We start from the raw sequence: 27,735 nt of genomic DNA on the forward strand, positions 1-27,735 counted from the left end.
CCAAATGATGAAACTGACAAGGGCTTAATCTCTAAAATATAAAAACAACAGCAAAAAAACCCCAAGAATTCAATTGAAAAATGGGCAAAAGACCTGAATAGACATTTCTTCATGAAGATATACAGATGTGCCAACAAGCACATGAAAAAATGCTCAACATGACTAATTAGAGAAATGCAAATCAAAAATACTATGAGGTACCACCTCACACCTGTCAGAATGGCTATCATTAACAAGTCAACAAATATCAAATGCTGGACAGGGTGTGGAGAAAAGGGTATCCTCCTACACTGTCGGTGGGAATGTAAATTGGTACACCCACTATGGAAAAGAGTATGGAGGTACCTCAGAAAATTAAATATAGAACTACCATATGACCCAAATATTCTACTCTTGGGCATACACCTGGACATATGTTTCCTTGAAAAAGATACATACACCCGCATGTTCACTGAAGCCCTATTCACAATAGCCAAGACAGGGAAACAACCTAAATGTCCATCGACAGATGATTGGATTAAAAAGATGTGCTATATATACACAACAGAATACTACTCAGCCATTAAAAAGAATAAGATAATGCCATTTGCAGCAACATGGATGGAACTAGAGACTCTCATACTAAGTGAAGTCAGTCAGAAAGAGAAAGACAGATACCATATGATATCACTTACATCTTGAATCTAATATATGGCACAAATGGACCTTTCCATAGAAAAGAAATGTATGGACTTGGAGAACAGACCTGTGATTGCCAAGGGGGAGGGGAAAGGAGTGGGATGGACTGGGAGTCTGGGGCTAATAGATGCAATCTATTGCATTTGGAGTGGATAATCAATGAGATCCTGCTGTATAGCACAGGGAACTGTATCTAGAGTTTTGTGATGGAACATGATGGAGGATAATGTGAGAAAAAGCATATGTATATATATCTATATGTATGTATGACTGGGTCACTTTGCTGTACAGTAGAAATTGAGAGACACATGATAAACCAACTATAATGGAAAAAATTATGAACAAAAAAAAAGAAAAAAAAAGATTGGAAAGCATATAGATTTTAGTAGGCTGAATAATGGCCATCTGTAGATATCAGGTCCTGATCTCTGGAACCTCTACTTGTTTCCTTATAAGGAAAAAGAAGATCTACAGATAGAATTAAGTTAAGGATTGTGACATGAGGAGATTATCCTGTATTAATTGGGTGGGCCTCAGTCTAGTCATGTGTATATTATAAGAAACAGAAGCAAAAGAAGACAACCCACAGAAGAGAAGGCAGTGTGAATGCAGGAGCAGAGATTGCAGTGATGTGATGCTAAAAGCCACCAAAGCTGTAAAAGCCAAGGAACCCCTTCTCCCCTAGAGGCTTTGGAGGGAGCATAGTTCTGCCGATGCTTTTGGCACAGTGATACTGCTTTTAGACTTCCGGTCCCCAGAAGTATGAGAATAAATGGGTGGTAAAGCTGTGGTAAATTTGTTACAGCAGCAGTTGGAAACAAATATGTAGATGAAAAATTATTTTATGAACTTTTCTCTTAGGTATAGCTGTTTAGTAAGCATTTTATCTTATTTGAGTGAAAATATAACCAGGGTTTTCTAAACTACAATCTATTGATTTTCATCTGTTTTTCAATGTGTTTATGTATTCCTTCTCTTTAAGGTAGAACAATTTAGCAAGAGATTTATAAGACTGTCTTGTCTCCTTTGAGGTTCAGCTTAGATAACTTTGATATTACAAAAGTTGGAGAAAACAATCTGTCTGAATCAGAGACTTTGGAATATAAATTCATAGAAACTAATGAAGAAAAACAAAACTTGGCCTCATAGGGAAAGAATGTCTTATGCAAATCTTTGTTATTAGCCAAGTTCATACATGCGGAATACAAAACTCTGTTTCACTATTTGTTGGGGATTTGGAAATAGCTTGAGATAATCTAATTTAAAAGGGCTGGTAAATTCCTTCAGCTTTGTAGAATTTATTCCACATATGTCAGAGGTATACTTATCCTATTGCAAAATAAATTTGCACTGTGTGACCTTCCTTGAAAAGGTAAATGTTGCTGTTTCATTTTATTGGTACATGTTAATGAACTGTAAAAATGTAGTGATAATACTGCAAAGTCTACTGGTAAATTTTGGGAATTGTCAGAGATTAGTTCAAATGTAGTTCTAATTTTATACACAACAAAACTATTAAATTATTAATTTTCATTCCTGCTACTGGATTTATATTTATTGTAAACGAAACACATAAAAGGAACCATTCATATTTTCCTTTCCCTTAAAAATGTTCTGGGCAGACAAGAGGATTCATAAGATTGTGGTTTGCTGATGCCATAGCAACATAATCTTATATTGAGAACATCATCTGTTGCACTGCAAGTAGTTGTGGTCATGGGCTTAGAATAGACTTTCAGTTGCTAAAGTACATGGTGATATGATAGGATAAGATTTAGCCAGATGTTTACACAGCTCTTACAAGGAAATGTTTTAATGTGTTCGTATGGGTTGAAATGTTATGTATTTAAAGGATCGAGTTACTGTTACGCCCTGGAATATCTAAGTGGATTTAAACTTAAGGAATAGGTTAAATGACTATTCTGAAAAGAAAAATATAGGTGGGCAGAGACTAACATCTGTGTATTAACTGATTGCCCTAGAGATATTCTCTAATTGCAAAAATAAATTAAATGGCTCTATTTTAAAATATGCTAGATGAGAATTGATTGTTTTTATATTTTTGAAAAGAATACTTCCCAGAAGAGTTTTGGGGAGAGGGCCTTTAATTTTTATTTTATGACCACAACCATATGGAATTTCCTGTGCCAGGGACTGAACCTGACCCACTGCTGCAGCCTAGCCACATGCTGACCCTTTAACCCACTAGGCTGGAGATCGAACCAGCACCTCTGCAGCGACCCAAGCCACTGCAGTCAGATTCTTAACCCACTGCGCCATGGTGGGTTAAGAGTTTTAATAGGAAAACATAACAAAACATAGATCATTCAGACATGCCGGGGGCAAATTCAATGCTGAAAATAGTATGAATCATAGTGTACTATACTTAAGAGTTTTCTTGAGGTATGGAACCAATAAGAGATAGATATAGATACAATTTATTTTGCAAAGTTGGTTCATATGATTATGGAGGCTGAAGAAGTCCCACATCTTCTGTTTGTAAGCTGAAGACCCAGGAAAGCCAGTGGTGTAGTTTGAGTCCAAAGACGCAAGAACCAAGAGAGTCAATGGTGTAAATTCTAGTCTCAACCCAAGGGTAGAGATGTAGGTCTTTGAGCTTGGCAGTCAGGACGAGAGAGTGAATTCTCTCTGCCTCTACATTTTTGTTGAGGCCCCAAAGACTTGACGAGTCCCACCCACATGGGGAGGGCCATCTCCTTTAATCAGTCTCCTGATTCAAATGCTGATTTCATCTGGGAACACCCCAAAGAATGCTTAACCAGATGTCGGGGCACCTGTGTTCCAGTCATAACTGATAAATAAAAATTAACTACAACATGTAGGAAGAGATCAGTGGCATGACCAGGTCTACAAGCTGGAGAAAGTTAGAAGGAACTGAGAATCAAGCTTCCAGAGAAGTTTGATGGATGAAATGTGACTTTAAGAAAATGAAAATGCAAGGTCAGAAGTTAGTTCAGAGGAGGACTACAGAACAGACCGGTGGGTCTGAGGTTGTCCGGTCCTCTCTAAAAAGGGGTACTGGTTTCACTGGTTTCAAAATCCATGTTTAGGTCACATCAATTCCAAAGAGAGTGGTAACCACTGATCTCAGATAGAAGCTTCCTGCCTTGCTCTCACTTCTTAACTGGAATGCTAATATAGCTGGGCATCCTCTTTCTTCCGGTCAAGAAGTGGGTCTATTCACTTAGCCATGCAGAACATTCAAAAGTGTTTATTCTTACTGTGACATGCTGCATAAAAGTCCCTGTAATTTCTCTGATAAGTTCTAGTGGTTTTCAGTGATTAGTTTAAATGTAGTTCTAATTTCATACACTATGAAAATAACATTTTTTAAAACTTGATACTAAATTTATACATGTATTGCGAACATAATAGGGAGCCATTAATCTTGTCTTTCTCCTTAAAAATGTTACTGGGCATCAAGAAGATTTATAAGACCATGGTTTGCCGATCCATTTTAAAAGCCAGCTGGTTTTCAAGATCCAAGAAAATGGAGCAAATCCGGCCCATCCCTTCCCACCCATGTACCCACCCCATTGTGTTCCACCAGATTAAGTGGTTCAAACCACAACATGATTATCCAGGGTCCTGTCCTGAAGGGAAACTGCAATGGTAAAGGGAATAAATAGGGGAATTTTAGCTGACTTAAGTATAGTTATTTCCTTTACCATCAGTGAGAAGTCTGCTTCTATCCTTAGACCCTCCATAAGATGTTTCCTTTAGGGAAGGCTCCCTCTCTCCCTCTCTCCTTCCATCCCCATTCCTCTTTCTTTTTTTTTTTTTTTTTTTTTTTTTGTCTTTTTGCTATTTCTTTGGGCCGCACCCGCAGCATATGGAGGTTCCCAGGCTAGGGGTCTAATAGGAGCTGTCGCTGCCAGCCTATGCCAGAGCCACAGCAACGGGGGATCCAAGCTGCGTCTGCGACCTATACCACAGCTCACGGCAACGCTGGATCCTTAACCCACTGAGCAAGGGCAGGGACCGAACCCGCAACCTCATGGTTCCTAGTCGGATTCGTTAACCACTGCTCCACGACGGGAACTCCCTCCATTCCTCTTTCTTAGAGCTATTCTGAGAGTCTTAAGACTCTCACTGCTTCTTTCAGAAACCATCACATGTGCCCTCAGAAGAAGGTGTCACACTTGGCATCCTTTTTTCACTCTGTAGATTGGAGCCCTCAATCATCAGCCACATCTTCCATTTCTTCAGGTCTGTGAGACAGGTTAGAGGATTTGAGATGGTAAGTTGAGGTGGGTTATAATATCATGACTAGAGGCGCCTAATTCCGGGAAAGTTTCCTTTCCAGGGAGAGTATTGTCATGGTTGGTTCATTTTATGAAATCCCCTGTGATATAAGGATACATTCAAAGAGAAGTTAAAGAGAATAATGTTTTTTCTTTGAATACAGCATAATAGAAGCCCAGGATAGAATTTGTCTCCTATCAGCATGTTTCAGGTCTCACCATTTAGTAAAATCAGACCCATGGTGCCTGAGGTCAATTAGTAGGAGGTGAACATGTCTGTGATTGAGCAAAAACTTCACACGACCTGAGACTGTCTGTTCACAAGAGAATTCACACTCCTTGTCAAGGCTCATTCATTTTGCTACCAGAGAGGGACAGGACCAGCTTTCTTTTGCCAATTTGGATTGAATTCCTTTCTCTTGACTCTGAGTCCACTTCTGATGAAAGAGGAGTGGGTAGAATTTTGCAGTTCACCTTCCATAAATGCAGCCTGGAAATCACAGATGCAACATGGGTGTGCAGGTGAGAGTGGGGAGCTTGTTTTCTGCAGATTCAAGTCTAGGTTGTTTAGAGACGTCTCATAGATTTAATATGATATGTAAAGAGGATGATGTGGAGCAAGCCAAGTGAACCTAATCTAGAGGAAATGAAAGGAAAAGAAGTTGGAAGAAGGAAATGAAAAAATCCAAATAGAGACTAATCTTTATTCTTGTAAAATTGAAAGAATTATTATATTGCAACAACTGATAGGAAAAATAGAGTAGAGCCTAAGATTTCATTTGATTCGCCACTTGTAACTTCACCTTGTTTTTTTGTCAAAGCCATTAGAAATCAACCTTTAGCTGAGAATTTTGGAGTAATTGCTAATGTGCACATGATGTCATTAATAATTTATTGACTATCTTTATGGATCTCGGTTTTCAAATTATACTTAGTTTTTCAGATTTTAGCCTTTGCTTTACCTCTTCTTTTGCCCCTTTCCTTGCTTCTTCTGATACTGATCACTGTAGGTAAGAGAAGTTCAGTATTCTTAAGGAAGAAAAATATATTGAGGATGGGATTGTAGGGTGTAAGTTTCTAGTCTCTGTCAGAGCATCTTGGTTTATATAGTGATCTCTAATAGCTAAAGTTAGGCAGGATCTGGCCTGTGATCTACCAAGTAGACTTCATAGAAGAACACATTTTTCCTTTAAAATGTTTGGCTTTTTATATCCCCCAAATATAAAAACACATTAAGTTGGGGGAATTGAAAAAGAAATATGCTTATAAAATCTCAGGTTCAACAAAGGCCGTGAGAAAGAACAAGTTTACATGGAGGTTAATGGAAGAGGGAATGGTCAGCATCGTCCAGGAAGAGCTGGTCTGCCAGGGAGTATTGAGGACTGGGAACTGAACTGTGGCATCTGGTGATATTTTTCTTTTTCCCCCGTGAGCTCGGAGTCCTTGACAGTAACAGGACTCTACTACTACTGGAGGGAGGTGCTTAGAAATCAGCTTTAAGGAATTCAAAACAGTAAGTGAAAGAAGCATGTGAACAGCAGATTCAGTGAGATTGGAGGTAACTGTAAAGCAAATACACTAAAGGTCAAAGAAAAATGAGACCACTTGTTGGAGGGCTGCTGAGAATTAATTTTAAGAGAAGAAAAGGAGTGCCTAACATGACACAGCAGAAATGAATCCGACTAGGAACCATGAGGTTGCAGGTTCGATCCCTGGCCTCGCTCAGTGGGTTAAGGATCCAGCGTTGCCATGAGATGTGGTGTAGGTCACAGATGCAGCTCAAATCCTGTGTTGCTATGGCTGTGGTGTAGGCCAGCAGCGGTAGCTCCAATTAGACCCCTCCATATCCCTGGGAACCTCCATATGCCACGGGTGTAACCCTAAAAAGCAAAAAAAAAAAGAGGGAGAAGAAAAATAAGAGACCAAAAGCTGGGATGGCAAGAAGGGAAAAAAAAGACAAAACAAAAAACAAAAAATCCACCATGTTTTAAAAGTTGGTTACAGTAGAATAAAAAGAGAGGGTAAAAGAGAAAAGAATGTTGCTCAAAGTATAGGACAGCTGAAGGCACCACTGACAGGCATTCTTCTGAGAATGAATTTATGCCAAATACATACCTTTTAAAATAGTAGGCAAAATGTAAGTAGCCAATTTGCATTTACACTACAAACCTCTCTATTTCCGTAATAGTGTCATTGCAGATTATTGGTGGTGAAATCTCTGATGCGCATGAATGACTTGGAGATTGAGTGTTCTTTAATCTCTGCTCTTTGCTAGAGAGAGAGAGTGAGAGAGAGGGAGAGATGCTGGTGTATGCCCTCAAAGAAGAAAAGATATGGAACTCACACACAAGGAACAAACCTTGATGAGTTTCTTTAAGATTATCTCATTTAATCCTTAGACTATGTAGGAAAGAATATTATTGCCCCATTTCATAAAAGAAACTGATATTCAAAGATTTTTTTATAATGATTTTTATTTTTTCCATCATAGCTGGTTTACAGGGTTTTGTGTTTTTGTTTTTGTTTTTTGTTTTTGTTGTTGTTCTTCAGGGCCACACACATGGCATATGGAGGTTCCCAGGCAAGGGGTCTAATCAGAGCTCCAGCTGCCAGTGTACACCACAGCCACAGCCATGCCAGATCCGAGTCACATCTGCGACCTATACCACAGTTGACGGCAGCACAGGATCCTTAACCCACTGAGCAAGGCTAGGGATTGAACCTGCAACCTCATGGTTCCAAGTCAGATTAGATTCTGCTGCACCACAACAGGAACTCCTCAAAGAGGATATTTAATTTCCCCATCCTACCTCTATTGGGCTGTGATTTACAGTACAGATAGGAAACAAAACCTGTAAGTACATAGGAATTCAGAAGAGGGTGAGATTTAAGAACAGAGGAAGGCTTCATTGAAGAGATGAAAACTTCCTATTAAAAGGGGCCTATTTAGGCAAGGGGAAGTCTTTGAGTATTTAAAAAAAAAGGTTTATTATCTATGAGTGGACAAAATATAGTTGATTAAAGCATCTTGGATATGTTTGCTAGATGTTTGGAAGAAGAAATTGTGAAATAGACTCAGTGCTTAGATAATTTTAGACCAACAAGGACCATTTAAAAATGTGGCCACACATAAAAATGAGCCACATATAAAATGGGAAAATAATAGGCAGAATTATATTCATTTTATATTCATTATTATAAAATGATTTATATTCATTTTATATAGAATATAAAATGGGGAAAAGACAGTCTTTTCAGGAAGTTGTGCTGGGAAAACTGGACAGCCACATGCAAATCAGTGAAACTGGGACGTACCCTCAGACCATGCACCAAAATAAACTCAACATGGCTTAAAGATTTAAATATAAGACAAGACACCATCAAACTCCTGGAAGAGAACATAGGCAAAATATTCTCTGTTGTCAACCTTACAAATGTTTTCTGAGGTCAGTGTCCAAAGGCAACAGAAATAAAACAAAAAGAAACCAATGGGACCTAATCGAACTGACAAGCTTTTGTACAGCAAAGGAAACCATTAAAAAAAAAAAAGACAACAATGTGAGAAAATGGTTTCAAATGATACAACTGACAAGGGCTTAATCTCTAAAATATACAAACAACTTATACACCTCAACAGCAAAAAAAGCCAACAACCCAATTGAAAAATGGGCCAAAGACCTGAATAGACATTTCTCCAAAGAAGATATGCAGATGGCCAACAAGCACTGAAAAAATGCTCAACATCACTGAGTATTAGAGAAAGGCAAATCAAAACTACTATGAGGTACCACCTCACACCAGTCAGAATGGCCATCATTAATAAGTCCATAAATAACAAATGCTGGAGGGGACGTGGAGAAAAGGGAACTTTCCTGCACTGTTGGTGGGAATGGAAACTGGTACAACCACTAGGGAGAACAGTTTGGAGGTACCTTAGAAAAGTATACATAGAACTACCATATGACCCAGCAATCCCACTCTTGGGCATATACCCAGACAAAACTTTCCTTAAAAAAGACACATTCACCTGCATGTTCATTGAAGCCCTATTCACAATAGCCAAGACATGGAAACAACCTAAATGTCCATTGACAGATGATTGGATTAAGAAGATGTGCTATATATACACAATGGAATACTGCTCAGCTATAAAAAAGAACAAAATAATGCCATTTGCAGCAACATAGATAGAACTAGAGATCTCTTATACTAAGTGAAGTTAGAAAGAGAAAGACAAATACCATATGGTTTCACTTATATCTGGAATCTAATATAGGGCACAAATGAACCTTTCCACAGAAAAGATAATCATGGACTTGGAGAATAGACTTGTGGTTGCCAAGGGAGAGGGGGAGGAAGGGGGGGACTGGGAATTTGGGGTTGACAGATGCACACCATAGCCTTTGGAATGGATAAGCAATGAGATCCTTCTGTGTCGCACTGGGAACTGTCTGGTCACTTGTGATGGAGCATGATAATGTGAGAAAAAAGAATGTATACATGTATGTGTGACTGGATCACTTTGCTGTGCAGCAGAAAATTGACAGAACACTGTAAATCAGCTATAATGAAAAAAATAAAAATCATTATAAAAGTGTGGCTCTTACCTGTTCACTCACCAAAAGATATTTTAGGATTAAAACCAATATCAAATTCTAAAACATTTATTAATAATTTGGCTTTATACTAAATTATCTTGGAAAAGCTGGAATTCAAATAAAATCACTTTTTAATCTGGCTCCTCTGTACAATATTAAGGCTGTCTCTAATTTAGTAAATAAATACCTGTGAAAATTGCACTGCAACCTCTATTAATATGATTTAAGCCATGTTGTGTGTTCTCCTGAGATATGCCAGATTAATGAATTTTCTAAGCCTTGGTGGAAAATGACCTGCTGAAAATGAAAGTAGATTTCATAACTAAAAGCAGCCAAAAAGCAGCTAATCTTAACCCCACTTTACAAATAAGGAAAATGGAAATTGGTTAAAGGTAGGTCATATTTATTTTAGATCACATCACATTCTTATAATTTGAGCACTATTAAAGGTTTTGTTTGGAGTTCTATTTCTTCTCTAATATTTCAAATTATATTACATTCATGTGTGTGTGAGAGAGAGAGAGAGACGGAGAGGAAGAGACGGAGAGAGAGAGGGAGAGGGTGTGGGTGTATGTTTCCTGTTTGTGCTTTGAATGGCATACATGGATGACTGGCCCAGATCTGGCATTCTGAGTTCTGTGCCAACAAAAATGTCAAGTGCATTTGCCTTTTAATTAAATGCAATGCCTGGATTTTAATATTCCAAATTTTCCCTGAAGAAGAAGAGACTTTCCTAATCGTATAGTTTATAGGAGAAAAAAAAATCATTGACATTATCATGAAGCTTTTCCCCTCACAGCTCCAGATAGCTACATTTGTCAATCTATAAACATTTCATTTTAAGGCTCAGATTTAGTTGTTCTGTGGCCTACTTTGCTAAAAACACTGTGTGAATATGTAATCCCGCATTGTTTGTTTTTACTTATTCCTCTTTATTTCTCAGTAATCTTCAGCTCAATCTATTTAACTCAAGAGGCAACTACTACTTGGATGTCGTGCATATAATAATAACATGTGGAAGATGTAGTTCCTTATCATTTACACTTTCCTTTCCACTTCCTGAACCTTTGGCATAAATGTGGGCTAGCTCATTATTCCCCAGTTTTGTAGCAGTTACATTATTTGTCTTATTTTTTTACTTCCCAAATTAATTTTCATATCATTGTCTCAGGTTTTATTATTATTATTTTTAATAGTTATTCCCCCAATACAGTTTTTTTTTCTACTGTACAGCATGGTGACCCAGTTACACATACATGTACACATTCTATTTTCACACATTATCATGCTCCATCATAAGTGATTAGACATAGTTCCCAGTGCTATACAGCAGGATCTCATTGTAAAGGAAGAGTGTATTCATATCAATAGCAAAATGCTTTGAATGCCATGTCTATGTGTTAGGTATTAAAGAGACTTCAGAGATTATGGAGCTGTCTAGTTGATTTTAAAAAAGTTTTCTTTAAACTCCAGAAATAAAGAGGACCAGAGAATAACAATAGAGTAAATTAAAATAAAAATTTTAAAATAAAAATTTTACTCTAGTTATTCCCTGGTCTCCTTTAGTTCTTGAAAAATCAACTAGACAGCTCCATAATCTCTGAAGTCTCTTTAATACCTAACACGTAGACATGGCATTCAAAGCATTTTGCTATTGATATGAATACACTCTTCCTTTACTTGTAAAGTTACACCATCTACCTCCAGGTTTTCTTCAGAGAAATCTTCCCTCACCTTTGAATCTAAAGAGGTCACTATGGTCTGTCTCATCTCCTATTTTAATTCTTAGTAGAGAGAGAACTTTTCATTATCAGATGAGGCTTATTTACTTGTGTCTTATCTGCTTCACAATACAGGAATGTAAACTGCGTAAGAGCAGAGATATCCTTGGTCTTGTTTAGTGATGAATCTTCAGGGCCTAGAAATGCGAAATGTGCCAGGGACAACAATTAATTTTCTTTTCTTTTCTTTTTTTTTTACGGTCGCACCTGCAGCCTATGGAAATTCCCAGGACCAGGACTGAATTGGAGCTACAGCTGAGGGCTGTGCCACAACCACAGCAACACTGGATCAAAGCTTCATCTATGACCTGCATTACAGCTTGCAACAAGGCCGAATCCTTAACCCACTGAGCAAAGCCAGGGATCACACCTGTACCCTCATGGAGACAAAGTCTGGTCCTTAAGATGCTGAGCCACGTGGGAGCTCCCAATTTATTTGTTTATTTATTTTTGTCTTTTTGCTATTTCTTTGGGCCGCTCCCACGGCATGTGGAGGTTCCCAGGCTAGGGGTCAAATAGGAGCTGTAGCCACCGGCCTACGCCAGAGCCACAGCAACGCAGGATCCAAGCCGCATCTGCAACCTACACCACAGCTCATGGCAACGCCGGATCGTTAACCCACTGAGCAAGGGCAGGGACCGAACCCGCAACCTCATGGTTCCTAGTAGGATTCGTTAACCACTGCGCCACGACGGGAACTCCCCAATTTATTTATTAATGAAAGGAAGGAAACTCATGCTTTTTTCTTAGATTTAAGATTCCATTCATCCATCTATCTACTTATGACTGCTTTATTCTAGAAAGGATTTGCTCTGTCAGTTCATTTGTGTTAAAATCTTCTAATCCCTCTTCTTTTCATTTAGGTAGTGATTGTAGTTGATAGCTCTCTGGCCAGTCTTTCTCTTTAGCTCTCTGAGTTCACAGTAGTAAAAAATATTCCTCATATAGGTGGCTAATCACATTTCTCCCACGTGAGAGTCCCAGATGGGAGTTAAGAAGCATGAGCTATAGTTTTGTTTTTTTTTTTTTTTCAGGGTTTATATGATCTTTTATTCTTTTTTTTTTTATAATTTTTTTATTTTCCCACTGTACAGCAAGGGGGTCAGGTTATCCTTACATGTATACATTACAATTACAGTTTTTCCCCCACCCTTTCTTCTGTTGCAACATGAGTATCTAGACAAAGTTCTCAATGCTATTCATCAGGATCTCCTTGTAAATCTATTCTAAGTTGTGTCTGATAAGCCCAAGCTCCCGATCCCTCCCACTCCCTCCCCCTACTTCCATATGACCCCGCAATCCCACTCTTGGGCATCTATCCGGACAAAACACTACTTAAAAGAGACACATGCACCCGCATGTTCATTGCAGCACTATTCACAATAGCCAGGACATGGAAACAGCCCAAATGTCCATCAACAGATGATTGGATTCGGAAGATGTGGTATATAGTTTTAATAGTGTCAATAACTAATACTGTGACCATGAAAAAGCCATTTACTTCCTCTGAGTTTTTTTCTTTATCTAAAAATCAGATTTGGATGTTGGTGTTGAATAATTCTAAGACATTTTTTAGGATGTCAACAAACCAGATACAATTTTATCCCCCTATCCAGGAGCTCTGGCTGTTCCTCTTTTTAGTACTTGGCATATTCTGCTAATAAGTACAATTATTTAAGTACTTACCTTTCTGCTTCTAGATCATGTACTTTCTGAAGGAAGAGCATTTGTTCATCTTTCTGGTTTTCAGCCTAACAGTCTTTTGCACCCCTGAGGTGTTCAACAAACACATGATAAGTGATGAAGAGCAACATTAATATCGCTGTATTTTTAGAAATTAGACGTCTCTCTCCATTTGATGGCATTTATTTGAACACATATTAACTATGGTTGAAAAAAATCTAGATTTGGAAAAAGAGTTTCACCTGAATTTAATTATATATACCCTAACACTTACTGAGGCCTTATGTACCAGCTATTGTTCTAAAGACTTTCACAGAAAGGTATTTATTATTTCTATTTTACTGTTAAGAGAACTGAGGAATGCAGTGTTTTAATAACTTAGTACTCAAGGTTACCCAGCTAGTGAGTGGCAGAGCTGGGACTCAAACCCAGATTAATGGTTTTTATTTTAACAAAAATAGACAGTTGGTATTCTTGAAGGGTACAGAGATAGTCTGAATCCTGTGTTACCTCATGGTTGCTAGCAGAAGCTGATGCAAATTATTATTTTTTTTTTAGATGAAAGCATGATCAATTTAGGTCTGCAGAATTCCCACAGACTAACATAAAGCAATTAACTCACAATCAAAGGTCACCAAGCATTCATGAAAGTAATTCACTGTGAGAGGTAGCAGAAAAAAAAAAAAATCTAAATTCCCAAAGAACTGCAAGGATTGAGATTGTCAGGTATAGAATACAAAAGAGCTAAGATCTGTGTGTACAAAACATTTTAAAAAACAAAAGTACAAATCACAAATATGAGCAAAATACCATCAGGAGTAACTAAACAAAGAAGCATTTGCCAAGAAACAAATGAAACTTTTAAGAAGAGATGCACAGTTGTTCAAATTTAAAACTAACTCTTTGGCTGGACTATTTTGACAGTAGCTTTGACAGAAATGAAGAGATCCTTTATTCCGCTGGACTTTAAGTGGAAAGAAGTTACCCATGGCAGAATATAAAGACCAGCCAGGATACTCTATAAGAGGACTAAGCATAGAAACATACCCATCAAATACTACAACATATTACAGAGCTATAGTGATTAAAAGTATGTTATATCAGTACAGACTATTGCCTCTTGGATAGTAATGGAGAATTCAGAAACTGAATTCCTGGATTTATGTAATTAGGGTATAGGGCAGAAGTTGTTTTGTACATCATTGGATCAATTGAAAAATTGTCCACAGATAACTGAATAGTTAGTTATGTGAGGGAGAGGGAGCTGACATATCTTTCCTACTGTATATCATACTCAGAAAAGCAATTCCAGATGGATCCAGGATTAAAGACGAGATGCACAGTTTTAAAACCTTCAGAGAAAAAAAGAAGAGATTGTTTTTATGAATTCACATAAATGATTACTACATTTGACTTTGTTAAAATTGAGAACTGCTGTTCATCAAGATACCATATATAAAGTAAAAGAAAAGTCACCCAGTGGAAGGTATCTGCAACACATGTAACTGACAAAATTAGTGTTCACACATAAAATATTACTATAAACCAGCAAGAAAAAGATGAAAACTAAATGGAAAAAATGGGTAAACGTCGTACACCAAGCATTTCAGAAAAGAAGTAGGTATAAATATTTCAAATAAGTATCTCAAAATAAAATTTTAGTAATCAAGTGCATTATTACATATCATTTTCTATAACTAAATTGACTGATAATACAAAGTGTTAAGATGTAATTTAAATGGAGTTTATAGACACTGCTGGTGGGCATGTTAGATCGCTAATAGTCTGGCATTATCTTGTAAAGCTGAATATTTGCAATCATATAATAGTTGCAATCAAAATCAGCTGGATACAATCCATGGGGCCACAGTTTGCCGAACTGTGAAGTAGATCCAGAGGTATTTGAATATTTGGGGAGTGGCTGATGCTTTTAAGTGATTTGGGCATGTGATACCCTAAAGTAACTGTCAGTAGTTGAGATTGAAAAGATTGATTAGAGCATAGTTTTGAAAGGCCTTCTATGTCATATCAAGAATTTACCTTTCTTCCTGAATGGAAAGCAGTTAAAGGGGTCATTTAATCATATTTGCCTATGAAAACTCATTTTGATGGAAATATAGAGGATAAATCTGAGGAGCCCTACATGGGAAGCCGAAAGAAAGGCTTAGTGTAAAAACAAGATGACTGCATCTTGATCTGAGGCAGCAAGAAGATGGAATGGAGAAATAAAGACAGATTTCAGATATAACCTAGCAGATAGACTCAATTGTGTTTAAGAAGTAAGAGAGCACTGAAGCTCTATTTTCCCAGTTGAATAAATTGAAATGGGAAGCTTCATGAAAAATTCACACATAAAATTAAATATTTGCCCTTCATTAAATTCCTATGAAGTAAAATATATTTTACGTGTTTTTTGACTTTTAAGTATATTCCTGAAATGCGACACTTAACTTCTTTTGCTTTTTTAAAAGGTATTTCTATTATGTCCTTAGGATTTTACGTAACATTTTGAACTGTGGTTTTAAAACAGATTTAGAAAATCTAAGACTACTTAAGAAGATGCCTTAAGCAGTGTGAAATTAATTTTAAATATTTGTAATATTAACCCATACTTTTATTTCATAGTTGTTTAAAGCCTTCATAGACTTCTGCACTGTTATTTTCCACATCAGAAATTTTCAGATAATTTCCGTATCTTTGTTCAACAAGAACAAAAACTGTATTCTAGTTACTGTTTAAAGAAAATGTGTGACATATAACTGTTTTCATTTTTCACCAATATAAAACTCTGACAGATCCTGTTTTTTACTCAGTAATCTAAGCCTGGACAAGTTTTCATATCATATGACATGATGAAGCAAGTGACTTCAAAGGATCACTGAGTTAAATAATGCATGCTTCAAGATGCCCGTAAGGCTTAGACGTCCACTGCGGCAGACTATTTAATTAATAACATGTACTTTACAAAACTCATCATTATATATTTATACAATAGACTGCTGAGATTTTTTAGAAACTCTTTTTCAGTGATGTCAATTCCCCTGTTCATAGTTTTTAATTTTTATATGATGGATCCAAAGGGCTAACAGCTCGGCCATTTCTACCCAGGGCAGCACTGTCTACTTCTGCTTTCCACTTCAAATGCTTCATAGTTTAGAAAAAAAAAAATCCCATCATTATGTCACTTATTGCTAAAAGCTATATGACATAGGCACTGTTATTATTTTCATTTTTGATGAAATATTAACTCTAAGAGATGCTCACTTGCTATTGCTACCGAACAAATAAGAGAAGGAGCTAAGAAGTAAAATGGACACGTGCTGATATTAAATCTCTCTTACTTTCCCTGATGCTGGACTCTCCCCACACTTGGGTTTGGTACAAGATGATGACACATGGTAGAAAAGGTTTTAAAACCTTTAGCCTTGTGAAGGAATGGCTTGCAGAGGGGCTCAGAATTTCTAGAGACAGTTTAGTAATGTAGGTACCAAATTCATCTCATGCCAGCACCCTGAAAAACGAGATATGTGTCTATCAAATATATCCTTGTTTTTTTTTTTTTAAGAAGAGAGCTGATTTTCTTTATACCACTACAATCAACCATAGCCAGTTTTACTTTTATTCTTTCACTTATTCAACCAATATTTTGTACTGTTGGTCCTTTCCAGGTCTGCTAGAAATACAGTGGTAAGCAAAATAGACATGGTCACGGCTTTCATGGACTTCATCTTAACAGCAGTGGGAAGTCATCAAAGGGTTCTTAGCAGTGGAATGACATGATACAGTTGAAGTCTGAAATATTGTATGCTGCCATGTGGATTTTGATGAGGATTAGGCAGAGAATGCAGTCAGGGAAATAAGGCGGCTGCCATGGATCTTGGTGACAGACAATATTGACCTGAGTTGAGGTAGGCGCAGTGGGACTGGGAAATGTAGAGACATGAGGTATTTAGAAAGTAGTAGTAGTTCGTTAACTAATTGTATGAGAAAAAAGTGAAGTGATCATATGTGCCAGTTTGCCCTGGATAATTCTAGTCTTTGCGTTTTGTCCTGTTATAATTATTAAGAGTATCCCCCTTCACTTTCAAAAGCATTCCAATTTGGATGGTAAATTACATATTAATCCTAGAGATAGAATTCAAGACTGATGCTCAGGTTTCTGGTTTGAACACTGTGTAGAAAGTTGTGTCATTTTTCTGAAAAGGGATACACTAGGGGAGGACCTGGTGTGAGGGGAAGATTAGGAGTTGAGATTTGGATATAGTGTGTTGAAGGTGACTTTCCCACACTGAAGCTCATACATATAACAACGAGATGATTACATGGGTCAGGAGTTCAGGTTGGAGTCCTTGCTCTCTCTCGTTCTCTCTCTCTCTCAAAGTATCTTACTGTTCTGTACTCACACTTATTCTTGCAATGACATAAGATGATAAAATGACTACCTGGTGAGATGAAGTAAAGTGAAAGATGTAGACATTTTGTCCTAGCGTTAGGTTGCTATCCACCTTCTAATGGTGTGTCTGAAGCAGGATCATCTGCTTAGGGTGATGCTGGATCATGGTGCCATGATGATGTCTATGGCAAGATGTCAGGAGCCAGTGATGTGATGGTTGAAGATCCTGAGTGGGACAGACTGGGATGGTGCATGATTTCATCATGCTGCTCAGAATAGTGTGCGAGTTAAAACCTAAGAGTTGTTTATTTCTGGAATGTTCCATTTAATATTTTCAGACCACAGTGGACCACAGGTAACTGGAGCAATGGAAAATGAAACTGGATAAGGTAGGACTGCTGTATATTGATTCGACAGTGATCAGTATAGATGGCAACTGAAGTGATGGAAGTAGGTGAAATCACCAAGCCAGAAAGCATGGAAAACTTTGTCAAGAAGCCCAGGTCCCTAAGGAACTCAAAGCAGCACCTATTTTTAAGGGAAACAAGGGCGGGGCTCACAAAAGAAATATGGAAAGGAGAAGCCAGAGTCATAGGAAAACTGGGAGATGACAAGTAATGGAAGACCCAAGAAAGGAGTGTTTTAGAAAGGAGAGCATGGACAGTAACGTCAAATGCTATCAAGAGGTAGCATAAAATAAGTGTACACTGAATTAATTAACTAATAAGTCATTAGAGGCGATGGTGATGGTGGGTGAGTGGCACTGGGGGCATAGGCCTGATTACACAATTTTAAGTAATGTTTGTGAACAGTTTCCAGAATTATAACTGAAGAGGAAAGAAAGCATTAGTAAGAAACACCCAGAGGATTTGCAGAATTTGTAGGATGACGGTGTCTCTAACGCTAATGTGTGTGAGATCATCTTTTATATTGTACTGAGAGGCTTCTATCTCTGATATCCATCATGAAGAACAGAATATTTTTGTATGATTACATGATTTTAATTTTTAAATAAATTTATATGTTTTTTAGGTATTTGTATTTTTTAAACCTAAACATTTTACCTGAATAGTTTAGGTAAATTATTTTTAAGGAGTTGGAGCAAGGACACAATTTATAAAGTTACTTTTACTATTTTTGCCCAAAAATGCATCTCATAAATTTGTTCCATAAAAATAAAATACTGCCTTAGTATTTTTTTACCATTGTCCAAAGAATTATGCTGCTCTTGGCTTCAGAACACTGGGGACTCTTTGAATACTCTTTGGCAGATAAAAAAGGTAAAGATTTATGGCAAAGGAAAGCATTTCTGAAAAAGGTGCTCCACATTGCCTTTGTGTATATGCATAAATTATAAACGGGACTCAGGGGTGCAGTCACTGTAATAGCTTTTTGCTCTCTTCGAAGAAAATAGAAAATGCTCACTTAGGGGCTACTGCTTGTGTTTCCATTAATGAATCGTCTAAGCTTGAATGATTCTAAAGAGGATATTTATGTTCCTTGGCTTAGTGGGGCAAGAACTTAGAGAAATACATGTGATTAAGGTATCTAAAAGTAATAAATTTATGCATTTAATAAAAAATGCTGTTAGTAATAATAATAATACTAATAAGTCATAGCTAAAGACTTTGAGGAGGATTCAGAGTAAAGGGAAAATAGCTACCAAATCATATGTTCCTGGAGAATTTGATTAGCCTTCTATACTCAAAATATATAATGATTTGAAGTATTTATGAACAACTCTTTTTTGCACAGGAGTTGTAATCATGACAAACAAGCACTCTCACTCAAGGTAAATGAAAGAACTTGGTGTTTTATTCTTTCTTAACCACTTGGTAGACAGTAATTGAAGTCCCGCATTTTACAAGGACATATTCAATTTTTTAAAGTGGTAACACTGTTTTACATAATTTAAAAAGTTTCGCTAGTTTTCACTCTGAATACACCTGAAAAGTTATCAATGTCTTTGGTCATAAATTTTCTTTTAGTTTTGGCTTTTTGTTTCTGGAAATGCATTTGCATTAGTTCATTGGCAAATCTGTATTATTTAATAAGACTTTTAAAAAAGTCTTCATCTTCTGTATTTGAAATTGCTTATCCATCACCTACATGTCAGTTTTGTTATATAATTACAAATCTCATTTAATATTAAGGCTGACTGTTCATACTTCGTGATGATAGTTCATTTTGCACCTGCATATCATATGGGTTGTCTGCTCTGGTGGAGCTTGGCAGTTCTATAAAATATAACATATGCTATTTATAGTGTAATATATTTGAGAAAGAAAGGAAGTGAGGGGATACAAAGTATTTTAAAAAAAGAAGAACTTTCATCTTGTCAACGTTCTGTTTCCCAAGTTTATTATGTGGGTTTTATTTGTTAAGAGAACACGAAATATCCCTTGAGGTACCTGTTTTCCTTTGCTTATTCTTATCTTCCTCCAAACCAACTATTCATCATTTCAAATCTTTATATCACATCATAAACTCACACCTCCAGCACTTAGACTTGGCATTTATTTAACCTAACCCCTGTGTCTCCAACAAGTGCTATTGACACTACCTTAAAAGGCCAAGCACAGCACCTTGCATTTCAGTGGAGAAGTGTTTGCTGAATGAAGTGATAAAAGAATGAGTCTAAATCTGACCCCCATCTCTTTCCCTGTACTATTTGCTAAAAACAAACAGACAAAAAAAACATGTGTTCTAACTTTTAAGGACACTTGGGGAAAAAAGTCACCATTCCCTTTGATAGTTACTTCTAAGTTTTTGTTTTATTTTTTGCATTAACAAAATCTTTCTTCAAAAAGCATTTCCCTTTAATTTCTCCTGCTGGGGTTTAGCATGCTATTGTATTTATATTTTCAAGTGATTCTTATTCAAATAAAAATAATCTTTAGTTGGGATAATTTTCCTTTCTGCGATAACTAGCTGCTTTCAGTAACTTATTTTTTTGATTCATTTAGCAGCAGCAACAGAAGAACCAGAAGTGATTCCAGACCCAGCCAAGCAGACAGACAGAGTGGTGAAGATAGCAGGAATTAGTGCTGGGATTTTGGTGTTCATCCTTCTCCTCCTAGTTGTCATTTTAATTGTGAAAAAGAGGTAAGACCCAGTTTTGTTTTGTCCCGCTCACCATTGCTGACACTGTCACTAGTTTTCAAACACGTTTTTGTTTTCCTGAGCTCTTTTAAATTAGAGCAAACAATAAGAACTGAATTTTAACGATGTTGCCAGCATCCGAGTCTATTTCTCATGTTTAAGTAAATAAATTCTTATTGGTTATTGCAGTTTAATTTTGGATATAAACATGTTTGTCAATTTAGCCTTGAAATTAATGTATGAATTTAAATTCCTCAAATGCAAAAATACTTGAGATATTAATATATCTTATATTTTGAAGTGTTATCTATTACAAATGACACAATAAGACTATTATGATACTTGGGTTATGGTCTATGAATTATTTGGTACTCTTACTCTATTTTTCTAAACACTGGCTACAAATAAGATATGAGAAGAATACAAACATTATTTTATGAAACTGTATTTAATATTTACTGACTAAATATTTTAGCACTTTAAAATGAAGAGTCAATTTCTTTAAATTGAGCATTAATCTTTTATACTATATCAATCAATATCGCCATCTTCTGGAATTATGTGAAGATACTAAGACCAAAGGGAATTTAAATTGAATTCTCTTTGGGGGATTAAGGTATACTTGTACTGGAAAACATTTCAAAGTATATGGTTTTTATAATTTGAACTTTTTTTTTTCTCTAAAATGTCATTATAAGGCATTGTTTTAGAAACCAATACCACTCTCCAATCCTTCCAATCATATGTTTTAAATAATATTACAATTAAGAAAGACAAAAAAAATTTTTTTTTCAGAATAGAGTCCTAAAATACTTTGGTGTATAAAAGTTTTTATAATTCATTACTTATATTGAATATAATAAAGGATGTTGCTTACATTACTTTAAAGCATATAATATTATGATTGTTATTTTGTACTCAAATCACTAACAATATAGATAAGACTCATAAGACATGTTTAATAATTCCATCAGAGTTTATTTTAATGTATTGCCTCTTTACAATTATCCCCTGGAGATATATATGTTGGAGAAGACACATCTGCATTAGAAACATTAGGTATGCATTATAGTGTTTTGTGTTAAATTAGCTACATACGTGCTTTCCCCAATAGTGCTTTCTCTTTTTGCTGTTGTCTACCTCTGTGGTTGGAAAATATATCATATTTGAGACAGGAAGATCTAAGTATTTTAGTAATATAAATTTGCTAATCAATAAAATCACTAAGTATAACTTTCAGATCTTATGTCTCTATTTAGTTTAAATTTCTTTCTGGAGAGTTAACTGAACTAAACAATTGAGAGAGTTAAATTTTGCTTTAGAATGAAAATTACCTTAGCCATGTCAGATTGGATATGAGAGCATGAAAATGGCCTCTGATTGATTATGTCTTCACTCAGAAATGGGTTAACTTACCGGTTTTATTTGTTACTTATTTGAAAATACTTATTTGTTATTGTAGCTTTCCTTATCTGTAGCAGTCTGTTTTAAAGCTAACCAAGGAACTGAACATAAATTTTCCAAAGCACACCAAAATAATCTCTAAGCATGATTTTTTGTGTGGGTAAAATGCTCTGACAACTCTCAAAAATTGCACAGTGTGTCAAATTCTTTTTCTGGTTCATATTTTAAATGGTTGGATAAATGAGCCTCTCTATTAAAATGTTTTAATGTTTGAGTTTTCCTAAGTATGCTCTAATTGACTGTCTTTTACTAGAACATATGATAGTGCTTTTGTTACTCTTCCTCATCAGTACCTATATAACTAAAAAGTTTGCAATTTTATAGGTAGATGAAGTTATATATTTAGATATATTACCTTCCAGCATATAACTAAGACCTCTTACTTACCTAAGGAACTTTGTAATGACTTTTACTCATATACAGTGTGTCACACATATATTGTGTATGACTTAATCACAAATATGTTTATTATACATACACAAAAGCATAGATATCATAACAGCATTGGAGAGTACCAAAGTTAACAATTTTAGTATATAATGTAGTTTCCCTTTTAATACACAAATTTATAATAAAAATAATGGAAAAGAAAATTATTCTAGCCTCTGATGATCTCCATTTTTATGGGAAATTGTTAAGTTTCTCAAGACTTCATCCCTCCCTGGGAATAATATATGTAGGTATATTTCTCACATTGATGAAAGTTCTGTGTATTTTTGGTTACTGTGTAAAGAAATGGTTTGGAATTTAGTTTAGTAAGATTCTACAGCTGAGGGTATATAGAAAGTAAGTTTTAGGCTAAGAAAAGGGATATTGCATCTTTCAAAACGCAATGTCATTTTAATTTAAAATCACTGTTGAATTATTTCCAAATGTATGCCATTTTTTCATTGGTTATGTATTATTTTAAATGCACAGCATGAATACATTAATAATTCCAAACATAAATTTGAAATTATGTTTCGGTACAGTAAATGTTTGTGTATGATACCATGGTCACATACATCTACTGTAGAAATAAATATCTTTGTGCATACAGTACAGTGCATATGTATATTCACATAATATATGTATGTACCTGTGTACCAATAAGATATAGTGACTTATTTATAGAAATTTAGGTGTCATTCTGCATATATAATACATTAACCTAATAGATCTTTATGTTTTATATCTAAAGAGAAATAGTCAATTTAGTGTAGAAGTTCTATACACAGCTGTTCCATCTGTCATGACATTTAGATGGTAATGGATGATATTACGCTTAACTGCATGTTAAAAATACACGATCCATTTAATTTTTCAATTTTTTGGCTATAAAAAATGTCAGCATGTTATTTTTTCCAAATTATGTATTTTAAATTTTATTTTCTATTGCATATCTGTCTGTTTAATTGCATGGCGAAAGATACCTAACCAATGCATGATCAAACTGAAATACAAACCAAAAAAACATGAATTTTATTTTATTTTATTTTATTTTATTTTTAACGCACATTTTTCTGCTTTATTGAATGTGACAGAGTCACGCTTTTCATTCACCATTGCTTCTCTTTTTCCACTGTCTGTGATTTGCTTGCCAGGAGGAGCTACTATTCTTACTCCTACTACCTGTAAGTAGAAAACGGGTGATATACAACTTTACATGTGTTAAAAATGCAGTATCCCTTTTCAAAAAAACAAACAAACAAACATCCACACCAAAAAACAGAATGTTTGTAATTTTGGTGACACTTCAAAAAATGTTTTTCTGGACTCTAAAGCTATAAAGTTTACTTATTAACCTATTTTGTTAATCTTTTTAAAAAGGGATATTGTATTTCTGTATGTTCAGCTACTTTTAATTTTTATTTACTAGTTTCCATAAGTAGCCATAGTCTACAGCCCAAAGCATCATTTATTTACTTAAGCCAAACCTGCACCTTTATCGCTCATCTGGTAAAGCAGAGATAGTGGTTGAAATTCATTAAGCCCTGTCTTTATATTTGCATAAAGAAACACTGTATATTTGACACAATGACCCAAGGGATGTTTTCATAGGAGAAAATTCAGAATGCCTTCACAGAATGCAAATTAGGTCAAGTCTGACTGATAATGTCTCTCTCCAGATTTCCAGGAATCCAGGATGGGCTATAACTTCAGAACACCTTTGGTCTGGCTATGCAGGCAATCAGTATGCTCTTGTGAAAACAAATGGATAAAATCATAATGTTGCAGTGACAAAGAAATAAAAAAATTCTTTTTAGAGAAGAAATTTTGAGTTTGTATGTTATAACTTAAATAGGACAAGTTTGTAAACCAAGACCCTCCCCAAAAAAGAACACCCATCAACCTACACAAAAAAACACAAAGATGTCACATAGCTCTTTTTCATCCCCAAAGTCATAGCTCTTCCCGTGCTTAGGTATGAAATGCTACTTTGAATAAGGAAGGAAAGTATTGTCCACTCTATTTCCTTAGTCATTTTCAGTTTATTACTTTAAATTCCAGGATATTCATCCAATCCAAAGTAATGATACAACAAAGTATTCTTGGTTGTTGCTTCATCAATATTTGATCCACTAGCATTTGAGATTTTAAGGATTGTGATTAAGTACTTTTGGGGCATATATCCCACAGTTTTTATTTCACTAGGTAAAATTTAAGCTAGCTCTACCACAGAATTTGGTAAGAGTCTCAATGACTAGAATGGAATTCTGCCAACATTTTAAATATAAATATTTGGCTTCTTAAAATCTACTAAAACAAGCAGGTGTAAACTAACAGTGCTCCTAGCTTATTGTGATGAATCATAATAGCCTTGTTAAATCATGTTTGATGAAGCCAAAGGTAATTAAATGTACCATTTCATACAATGATGGAACACTTTTCCTCTTTATAGCCCACCCATATATCCACCTGCAGAAGTTTATGCTGTTGGCTGCTTTGATAATGAAAGTCATTTGCACATCTGTCAAACTCAAGTAGTTGCAAAATGATATGCTTAACTGTCCTGAAGTGTACATTTTATATGCTGGTTGCACAGAGGGAGACAAAATATCAAACATACAGGAATCAATAAATATTTAATTACAAGAACATCAATAAACTTACCATTAACTATCCATTTATCTATAATGTTAGAATGGGATTGCCTTTTTAGTAGATGAGTAGCATTTATGTATTCCAGACTACGTAGTAGGTTTTGATGCTGTCACTGTAATGCATAGGGTTACTGGTGTTATCAATCATAATTAGAAAAAATATCAGACATATGTTTTTGAAAGCTGCCTTAAAAAGATCTAGTGAAGCTAATGTGAATTAGAGATTTTTTTTAATAAAAGTAGAAATAAATTAGAGTAAAAATTAAGAGAAAACCAGATGTGATCTTTGAACTAAACATTATCATTGACATCGTCATAGTAACTGTCAGTTCTCGATCAAAACACTTAACTCTAAGTTGATTTTTATTTCTTTTGTAATAACCTGAATTAAAGCCTACCTCACAGGGTTGTTGTGAGGATTAAGGTATAAAAACCAAGCTGATAATGCATGATTGGCAGATATTAGCAAAGGTTATATGTATTCTGCCATAATTTGTCAACTAACAAGGTTTGTGAATCTGAGAAGTAAAAATCCTTCATTACCATGAAATCTTTTACCTGTCATGCATTTGACAGATTCATTACTTCTTATTTTTCCTCAATCACAAAACATGTTTAAATTATATGTTTTAATATAAGGCCTCAAACTTTAAAACACGTATTTTCCATTTGCTTCAAAATGCCCATCTTCAAAATTTTTACATTATTTTTAATCCAATTTTCAAGTTGTCTCTTATTTTTATCCACTTCAGTCTCTCAAATGTTTTGAGCAATGAATTCACTCCTACTTCATATCCAAGAAACAAAGATTGGAAGTTATTAAACTAATTTTTTGCAGTTTAAAAAATTTAAAATGGTAAAACATTTGTCCTACATTCATATTCTTCTCAAGCTTACAATAACTGATGTTTAACTCTTAGAGTAGTGGATGCTTCATATTATAGTATACTTGGTAATGCAGCAATTTAAAAAAGTCAGCAACGGAATATAGTATAAGGACTTAAGCCCTGGAACCAGCTCACTCTTTACTGCTTATTAGATTAACAACCTTGGGCAAGTTATCCAACTTATCTGAGTCTCAGTGAGCTCATCTATACAATTAGAATCCTCTTGCCGTTTTCAGGGCACTGACCTGAGAATTAATTGAGTTAACTAGTAACAAGTGCCAAGCATATAAAGGCCTCATTCATCCATTCAACAACTATTCATTGAGTGTCTGCTATGTACCAGACACTGCTCTAAGTGCTAGGAATATGTAGATGGTCCTTCCCTTTGTGGAACACACAGGGGGGTAAACAATTAAAAGGTATACTTGCAATGATAATGTGATGGGTGTTACTATAGGGAGAAAACATGGTGCTATAAAAACACCTACAAGCAAAACTTAACCTTGGACAAGTTATATTGGGCTCAGTCAAAGAAGTCTCCCTGATGAGGCAAGACAGATTGGAAGTTAATGTAGGTCAAAGAAAAATATCCTATAGGTAAGTTTCAAAATACCCTACAGGTAAATTTGAAAAGTGAAGCCTATAAATTTGACCTGCTGATGTATAACTCACCCCATACACTATCTGAAAACAATAGAACCACTTAAAAGAATAAGGAAATTTAACATAAATATTGAGATTCATGATTTCTCCTTAAAAATAATTTTAAAATAAGAAACTCAACTCTGGGGTCAAATGCCAATACTCGTTTAGGCAAGTTGCTCCCTATGTTGCTCTCTAGTTCTTCACAGTTTCCACCCTTGCATTCATTGTCTCTCCAGTAGCACTATTTATATTCCCTGTCTGAACTTGCTAGGATTTTACAGGGTTTTTGCCCTCTAGCCTAAAAAAAAGATGAGAGATCTTTCAATGAATAGAGGAAATACTGCTCTTAAATGATGGTGGTGGTGATAGTTGTGATGGAGTAGTGGTAGTGATGGTGGTGGTGGCAGTTCTTGTTATACTTTTGTCATTGTCTCCTTATTAATACTACTGTCCTTATCATTAGAATTGTTTCTAAAAAAATTAACGCCATTTCCATCTCTAAACCTTAGTTTATGACTTTCTTACTTAGGTGTCAAATCTACTATGTTAGTATGTTGGATGTTGTTGGGTATGTACCCCTGAGGCCAGGTACCATAATTCTCAGAGAAAAATATCCTACACATGAGTAGCTCTCAAATCACCAGATTAATTTTCTAAAAGAAAAGGCTTTGGACATAAACACAATTCCTAAATGAGTTTTTTTTAAAAAGTATTTGTAGAATATTTACTCTAATACAGATACTAATGAGGATCAGAAAAATTTATCCTAGCTAATAATCCAACTGAGAAGTGTTATTCTTAAAACAACTAAATATATGTCCAAGGCACCCTAAAGTGCTGCCATAAACTTAGAAACAAAATCTGGCTATTACAGCCTCTCAGAATGCCTTTATATATTCTAGAGTGCCTTATTAATGTGAGTTAAACACATTTTTATTGCATGTTTTCATGTGTAACATTCACAAAAAAAAGAATGTTTTTCACATCCTTGATATGAAAGATAAGCATGTCAGTGTTTGAATAGCTCTATGTCTAACTCTACTGATTTCCAAATCCCCAATGTCACTTGCCTTGCTGCATTTATAAAGCCTTCCTGTAGCTGGTACTCTGCCATGGGTTCTGAAACACATTTTTAGGATATGACCATGTCTATAAT

The 27,735-nt window shown here is 35.5% G+C and overlaps 1 protein-coding gene across 17 annotated transcripts in view; it reads left to right on the forward strand.

Moving 5' to 3' along the window:
* The window catches only part of PTPRK (protein tyrosine phosphatase, receptor type K), a 565,337-nt gene that overhangs the window by 494,535 nt on the left and 43,067 nt on the right, over positions 1-27,735 (forward strand). For 4 of the 17 annotated variants that reach the window (XM_013988357.2, XM_013988362.2, XM_021072717.1 and 1 more), the window contains exons 14-16: positions 20,365-20,503; positions 21,518-21,559; positions 23,548-23,577. In XM_013988357.2, the coding sequence (XP_013843811.1) occupies positions 20,365-20,503; positions 21,518-21,559; positions 23,548-23,577 (211 nt within the window). The remainder of the gene's footprint in view (positions 1-20,364; positions 20,504-21,517; positions 21,560-23,547; positions 23,578-27,735) is intronic. The other 13 variants (XM_021072706.1, XM_021072723.1, XM_013988367.2 and 10 more) reach the window with 5 other exon arrangements.

Source organism: Sus scrofa, chromosome 1 (genome assembly GCF_000003025.6).
Source record: "Sus scrofa isolate TJ Tabasco breed Duroc chromosome 1, Sscrofa11.1, whole genome shotgun sequence".
NCBI lineage: Eukaryota > Metazoa > Chordata > Mammalia > Artiodactyla > Suidae > Sus > Sus scrofa.